Source organism: Nematolebias whitei, chromosome 9 (assembly GCF_014905685.2).
Source record: "Nematolebias whitei isolate Nwh7 chromosome 9, NemWhi1, whole genome shotgun sequence".
Taxonomy (NCBI): Eukaryota; Metazoa; Chordata; class Actinopteri; order Cyprinodontiformes; family Rivulidae; genus Nematolebias; species Nematolebias whitei.
The window spans coordinates 33,002,224-33,009,978 of record NC_056506.1 but is presented as its reverse complement, the minus strand read 5'-3'; the positions used below and the strand labels follow the sequence as shown (position 1 = coordinate 33,009,978).

The following is a 7,755-nucleotide window of genomic DNA, read 5'->3' as shown; positions in this document are numbered from 1 at the left end:
GCCCCCTTTTCTGAACACAACATTCAGCTCAGACACCTGGAATGAAGCAAGTTGTCAAAATGTTGCATGACAGCAAATAGTTTCTTATGGATATTTTTAAGTAGTTCATGCAATCATAATATTTACTATTAAGAGAAAAATTTAAAACAGCCTAAATTTTGGAAGAAATGGAATCCAAAAATTACCTTGCACAGAAATCATCACAACTCACCGAAACACTGAGTTGGAGTTAACTTCAATGAAGTATTTTCCCAAACAGCATGGCCTGTGAACAGATTCAGACTAATCTTCTGTCTCCCTGTCAGTGAAGCCTAAACTACGACTGTTTGTAAGCGGTGGGAGCGAGATGAGCACAAAGATGTTGTTTGGGGTTGAGCTTATCGGTACGTCCAGACCACCTCCCTCATTAAGGTCCAATTAAACAGAGTCTCTTAGTGGTCTAGAGTCTATCAGGACAGTTGAATTTAGTTGGTAAAGTACGATTCAGTTATTGCAGAGTTTACTTTCACCTCAGATGCAGTGGCGGACAATAGGTGATGTGAATACTTTGGCGGATTGGGATTACATAAAAGGATTTTATCACATCTGGAGTTCCTGGGATTTTAATGAACAGCTGCTGTGGATGAGCCATGAGAAGGCCGGTGAGCCTAGTTTCTCTGATCCTGTTTGCTGTGATGCTGATGGTGACAGAAGCAAAAAATGTAAGCTATTACTCGTTTTACGGTACTTCCCAGAGTACTCATGATTCTGAATTAATTATTTATTTTCATAGCTGCTTTTCTTATCCATGCTTCTCTTTAACATCGTGTACACACGATGAAATTCAACTTTAAACGAATAGTTGATGAGTTGCACTGATCAGTTATTCAATGATTTATTTAACATTTATTTGATACTGACATCTTAACATCTGCACTAAACTCTATAGTTTTTTTTTTTTTTATCTACAGTAACTTCAGATTTCTTTGAAACCACATACATCAAAGCCAAAACGCTGAGTGCAACTGTGCATGCTTTTTTTTAAGTCTCCAACAAATTGCAAACTTCTGTTTAGACAAAGCAGCATCAGTTGTCTTCGTGTTTATCTGCCTGTAATGCTGAAATGATAAGTCTTTACCTTTGCAGCTTGTATTTCTGTGGTCTGTTTGTAACTGGATCACATATGCTTATCTGAAGCAAGTTGCATCCTGTATAAATGTAGGATGTTTTTGCAGTCTGTTTGTATTTCAGTGCACTTAGGCCGGTCCACTACGCTTCTGAGCACTTTTGGTGAACTTGTTTGAAATTGTTTATAGAGGCAGAATGAAATGGAATAAAGAGGGGAAGTTGAGATGAGCTAAAATAATAATAATAATATATAAAAAAAGATAAGACGAGAAAAAATTGATTAAAAAAAGATTAAATACCCCCAACAAACAACTACTGCTATGATTATGGAGCATCACTGACTAAGGCTAACAAAAGTAATCAACCTTTTATTGTTATTGCATCTTCGCTGCTGTTAAAGCCATCGCATGAGTTCATGATGTCTAATAATTTTCATGATTAATTTTAGTTTTATGTTCACAACAACAATGAAATTAATATAACTAAGAAGGGCAATGTGTAGTGCCCTTGTGAAGTGGAAATGCAATGCATATAGAATAACTTTCATCTTTTTTTGCCTATAGCCCATCGTTAACATGTCATATTAAGATTGCTTCTAGTTTTCTGTCTGTTAGACTCAAAGAGGCACTTCATCAGGTGCGAAGCAGAAACATTTGCAACTTTGAAAAGAATATCACGATGAACATGAACGTCTACTTAATTCATAATTATACATTGTATTAAACCTTATTGATGCCTTCAAAACAAATCAATAAAAACTGCATTTGCCACATCAAAAAAGGCAATATTTATGATTTCTTAATGAAAATTGTTATTAATGTCACATCGTCAGTTCAGATCAGAAATCAGTACTTTACAATCAGTATGTTTTGATACATGCTCAATAATCCAGGTAGATTAATCGAACGAGGTTGAGAGGTCCAGAGGACATGACTCAACCTTGTTAGATTACAATCAGTAACTAGACTCATTTATAGTATAAACTCAACAATGCTTTCAAGATTCAGGAGAAAAAAGTCACAGTGTTTGTTTTTTTGTTTGTTTGTTTTGATGCTGATTAAAAAAATAAATAACGGAAAAAAATGATTTTCTTTTTTTAGTGTGTGTGCACTGGAAAAACAAGGTGCCACTGTAAAGGAGTTAAAGGCAACAGGGTAAGTTTATTTGTTTTGACACACATATAGTAGTTACTAAATGTTCATAGTAATATTGCCGTTATTCTTTTGAAACAAATAAGTTATAATACTGTACACATACGTTAGTGGTGGGGAGTGGCGGAGCCTGTGATCGGAAGGTTACCAGTTTGACTCATGGACTGACAACATCAAAATGTGGGTGGGAACGATGACGTGCCCAAACCTGCCTCCACCCTCATTTGCCCCACTCTGGGCCCTTGAACAAGGCCCCTAACTCCCACCCTCTACTCTCCAGGGCACCCTAGATGGTAGCTCTCTGCATGTAGTTTTTTTTTTTTTTTTTTCACTTGTATACGCTTCCCATGCCATAGGCACTAATGCACCCTCATACCATCAGAAAGGCAGGCTTATGAACTGTATACTATTACCAGGTTGGACTGTCCCTTTCCTCTTTAGTACAGAGGCTGCAGCATTTGTGGTTTCCAAAAAGATATTTTAAGTTTTGTTTGTCTAATCAGAGAACATATTTCTACTTTGCCTACGTCCATTTTAGTAAACCTTTGCTTTGAGATCATGGCAGCAGTTCTGGTTAGTAATGACATATGGCAGAGCAATTCAGTTTTTGCTCAGGGGGCCACAGTTACTGAACGCAAAGCGCTCAGGGGCCGGAGATACAGCAGTTATTGTAATTAAGTTTTTTTTAAGGTTTAAAATCTAGTTTTATTTAAAAATGAACTGTTTGGTGGGCCTAACAGAGCTCACCTGTGGGCCTGATTTGGCCCATGACCCGCTAGTTAAATACCCCTGACACATGGCATCTTCTTTGCTTGATAGAGTTTTTACCTGGATTTGATGATGTATGGTGAACTAGTGAACTATGAAAAACACAGATAAATCAATTGAACACCTAATACTTTATACATTGATGACATTAATAAGATATATAAAAGACATTGCTAACATATTTGTTTTTATCTAAACTGTTTAGGTTCTTTGCTCTTTTATGCTAACACAAACACACATTAATCCACAGGGAGAAAAGGGTTTTCCTGGAGATCAAGGTCTTCCAGGATCAATGGGCTATCCAGGACCTGTAGGTAATCCTGGGCCAATGGGACCAAAGGTAAACTTTCAGTTGACCCGCTTTGTGCCCTCACTAACAATCTGAATCCCCTGGTTTACTTTGTGCAGGGTGGATGATAAATTGCCCAGGATATTGTGCAGGCTGTCACAGTTTTAGCAGCACATCTCCCTGGTTCTCTAAGATTAATTATGGGTTGCTTGTTTTGAAAGGGCAACACTGGACCTGATGGACCCTTCGGACCAAAGGGCAACATGGTAACAAATTTAAAGTTAGCTTTTTTTCAGTCTTTACCATATAGGTTGTATAAAAAATAATCCGTATTTGCTTTTGCTGTTTCAGGGACCAGAAGGCAAAGAGGGATCTGCTGAGACTCATGGTCTTCCAGTAAGATGCAATTTTTGTTGGGTTTTTTCTTTTTATTATTATTATTATTATTATTATTATTATTATTATTATTATGCACATCATACTTTGTGTTTTGCACATTTGTTCTTTTTTAAATCTTAGTGTATGCCTTTTAACTTTTGTTAATATTCGGTGGCAGGGTATCCCAGGCTTGCAGGGCCCACCCGGAGCCCCAGGTTATCCAGGCTGCAATGGAACGGATGTAAGAAAACACAGCATTTACAAGTCTTTGTACAGAACTGTCCAACTGAGCTCTCTCTGTACTTCGGTACAAAAGTGGTAATATAAAGCAAGCAGCTGCACGATGTGACAACATCAATACTTACAGGGAGACATTGGACTTCCAGGTGTTCCAGGCCACCCTGGATTTGATGGACAGCCGGTGAGCAATAAAATCAAGCATCCCTTTTTAATCAACTTAACCACACTGACCTTTAGCAATCATTTATTTTCCACTTTAATTTTACTTTCCAGGGTGCGCCAGGTCGAACTGGACCTAAGGTAATAAATTATAAAGTGCACTTTCCTAAGAACTTTATTGAAGCCTTTTTATATTCTTGAAAGATGAAGCAGCAGATTTCATCAGGAGTGATTATCTTCTAAGAGACACCATAACAAACAATCACAAACTTTTACAATCACTGCTCCACGAAGCTCCCAGAGCTAATTTTTTACTTGATCCACATGAGACCAATAACTTTTACGAAGATTAAGTTTTCTTTTTCCCAACTTTATCTCAAGTTTTTTCTTATATTTTATGTTCAACAAGATGTCCTCATTCTTGAGACTTATTATCCTGACAGGAAAATGCTAAACATAGTTGACTGTGTTGTGGAGTAAATGACTCATAACAACAGAAAACTGGGTTTTTTTTTTGTTTAATTTGTACCTCTAGACTTACAGACGTACTCAATCACTGGTGATTAGCTGCATAATGACAATTAGCAATTACCTGAGGACTCATTTCCGTTTTATATCATGGTGGCTGATGGGAAAATCAGGATTAAACACCTGCAGTCCTAAAACTTTAAGTCTATGATACTTCTGGGAAATAAGCTTCAATCTCAATGCATTTAGATTTAAACTTTAACACTATGTTACCACCCTGTTGAGATTACTTTTAATCCAAATCTGTGTTGTCTTGTCTCAGCAAAGAGTGTTACTTCTTTAATTTTAAATGTAGAAAAACAAAATTGAGATAAGAAACACGTGTAAAAGTTAAATGTATGGAGCTTTTTATTGAGCAATGTTGAATGTTGCTGAAACTGTAAATGTAACATGTTCCATTTTTACAGGGAGACTCTTGGGAATCACCCCATTCAAGACCAGGGTCACCAGGACCACCAGGAAGAGATGGAGATCCAGTAAGTTCATAAACAGCACTGTGCTGATTAACTATTTTCTATACAATATTTTTTGGATAAAACATATTTCATAAATTAAAAAAAGACTGTTGAATTTTATCTAAAAATGAAATGATTCATGTGTTGTTGTTTTTTTGTCTTTTGTTTGTTTGATCTCTGCTTGATGTTCAGGGGCATCCAGGTGCTCCAGGAGAATATGGAATACCCGGTAACCCTGGATCAAGAGGATCTGATGTTAGTATATTTTACCATTTGGCTGCCAAGAGAATCTTTTATCATCTACTTTATACTAATAATTGAATTTCAGGGACTTCTAGGTCACGCTGGACCTACAGGATCTAAGGTAAGATAAGTATTTTAATTGATCTGCATGAACATTATTAGCAAGGTTTTTTTGCACAAATGAATGTCAAAGTTTATATCTATCTAGTAAAACCACAGCTGCAGCTGTTTGGACTAATTCTTAGATAATTTGTCTTCACACCACATGGGAAAGTTGAGATATTTTCTAGTTTTCTTTTTTTTTTTTTTTTTTTTTGGTTGTTTCTTTGTTTCTTGTACTGCAGCACTCACTTATCAGTAATGTAGTGACATTCGCATGCATTATCTTCTCACAGCATGTACACAAAAAATTATAAATATGGGAACATAGATTGTGAGATATTAATCATACATTTCCTTATTTTTCATTGTGTTTTACAGGGTCAGGAAGGCACAGCCGGTGTCCCAGGACCTCAAGGTCAAAAGGTTGTTTCTCCATTACCCTAAGCCATGTTTTATTATGTTTTATTTTATGTTTGTATTATGTCTTGTTTGTCATTGAGAATTACTTTATTCATTTCATGCAGGGAAGGCAAGGCCCAAGAGGTCCACCTGGACCTCCAGGGAGGATTAAAGACTTCTTCACTGAGAGCCTGGTGTTAAAGGTGTGGTAAAAGAAACAAAAAAAAAAACCATAAGGAAAATCAAAAACATACATCTTTAGAGTGATGTTTTCTTCGTGCTAAGTTAAATGCACGGTATATGGTTGGATTTACAAATATGCATTTAGGATATTTCAAGTGAAATGGAGGAAAACAAGTTTCTTGGCCTGTTTAGAGTTTCGCACATCAAAATACTATGCTACCCCAGAGTCATCACACATTTGTAAATGGTAACAGTGACATTAAAGGACACACACAAAAAATAAGTTATAAAACGTTATACTGAGCTTAAATTTGGTGTGGCAGTACTCATCTCCATCTTATACTGTGAGCACAAATTGGATGTGCAGGTTTTTATGTAAAACTTTAACAAGCAAAGCTGTGAACAATAGTCCTTACTTTAGGGGATGCTAGTTTCATTATTTCAATTACTGCAGATGATATAAGAATTCTTATTAGCTGAGATATTAGTAGTCAACTGAAAAGTTGGACAAAATATTTATAGCCTCCCAAATTACATCATGTAGTTATAATGTATGGGGAAATGTTTAGGTTCAGTAGAACATGTGAGGAGAGGTAAATGTTTTGTCTAATGTATCAAAAACTAACTTCCTAAACAGGTCTAACCAATGAATGAAATGAGAAAGTAAATGCTTAAAACCTGTCAAAATATTAACTGTAAAAACTCATGAGAAAAGGTTTAATGAAAAAAAAAATCAAGAAGCAAATTAGAGAGATGACCCAGACAGTAACAAAACCAAAATAAGTTTAAAATAGTGTAATTACTTTATTTCAAACATATCCTTGAACACTATCAAGTAAGTACAGTTGCTGCAATTATTTAGTATTTCTGATTTGTGTGTCTTATTCAGGGTGTGAAGGGAGACAGAGGAAATGTGGGAGACAAAGGTTGCCAAGGCAACCCAGTAAGTTTCTTTATGAAACGTCAAACTTTGGGCGTGTTTAAATGTTTTTAAAGGATAGCTCTTCTCATACTCTATTTTTTGTGTTAATCTGTCTTCAGGGTGATCCTGCGAATAATTTTCAAATAAAAGGAGCAAAGGGAGACAAAGGAAAGCCGGGTCCAGAAGTAAGACTTGTCACTTATTTCTTGCACTTATTTTAAAATGTCCTTTTCTGGGGTTTTTTTTATATGGTTTGGCAAAATGATGCGTATCATAGTTTACACATTCACCATCATGCACTGCATCTTTAGCAGATGCACTCGAGAAATACTAGTATTGGAGTTGAGGATGATCAGCAGAGGGCAGTGGTGCAGCTTGAAGCTCAACATCCAAATCTGGGACTGGAGCAAAAACAGACAGTCAGACATTAAAATTCATTGTTGTCACCAGTCACTCAGTATGTCTTCTTAGATGGCGCCCAAAAACTCATACAGCAGCTGCGTTAAAACACTTAAACATATTTAGCTTTTCTGCAACCTAAAAAAATTAATCAATTTGATGAAAATGTGTGGAAAAAAGAATACTTTAAAGACAAGAATACCTAATATCAGTGTGATTTAAGTTGCTTTCTTGAAATTGTTTAAAAACAACTGCATAAAACAAAACTGTGATAGATAGATAGAAAGATAGATAGATAGATAGATAGATAGATAGATAGATAGATAGATAGATAGATAGATAGATAGATAGATAGATAGATAGATAGATAGATAGATAGATAGATAGATAGATAGATAGATAGATAGATAGATAGATAGATAGATAGATAGA

General features: G+C 35.8%; 1 protein-coding gene across 1 annotated transcript in view; it reads left to right on the top strand.

Moving 5' to 3' along the window:
* The first annotated feature begins 629 nt into the window (after positions 1-629).
* LOC119415127 (collagen alpha-5(IV) chain-like) overlaps positions 630-7,755 on the top strand; it is a 24,053-nt gene continuing 16,927 nt past the window's right edge. The window contains exons 1-15 of the mRNA XM_037682271.1: positions 630-701; positions 2,208-2,261; positions 3,277-3,366; positions 3,537-3,581; positions 3,667-3,711; positions 3,872-3,934; positions 4,061-4,114; positions 4,207-4,233; positions 5,028-5,096; positions 5,268-5,330; positions 5,404-5,439; positions 5,799-5,843; positions 5,945-6,022; positions 6,892-6,945; positions 7,044-7,109. Coding sequence (XP_037538199.1) covers positions 630-701; positions 2,208-2,261; positions 3,277-3,366; positions 3,537-3,581; positions 3,667-3,711; positions 3,872-3,934; positions 4,061-4,114; positions 4,207-4,233; positions 5,028-5,096; positions 5,268-5,330; positions 5,404-5,439; positions 5,799-5,843; positions 5,945-6,022; positions 6,892-6,945; positions 7,044-7,109 — 861 coding nt within the window. The remainder of the gene's footprint in view (positions 702-2,207; positions 2,262-3,276; positions 3,367-3,536; positions 3,582-3,666; positions 3,712-3,871; positions 3,935-4,060; positions 4,115-4,206; positions 4,234-5,027; positions 5,097-5,267; positions 5,331-5,403; positions 5,440-5,798; positions 5,844-5,944; positions 6,023-6,891; positions 6,946-7,043; positions 7,110-7,755) is intronic.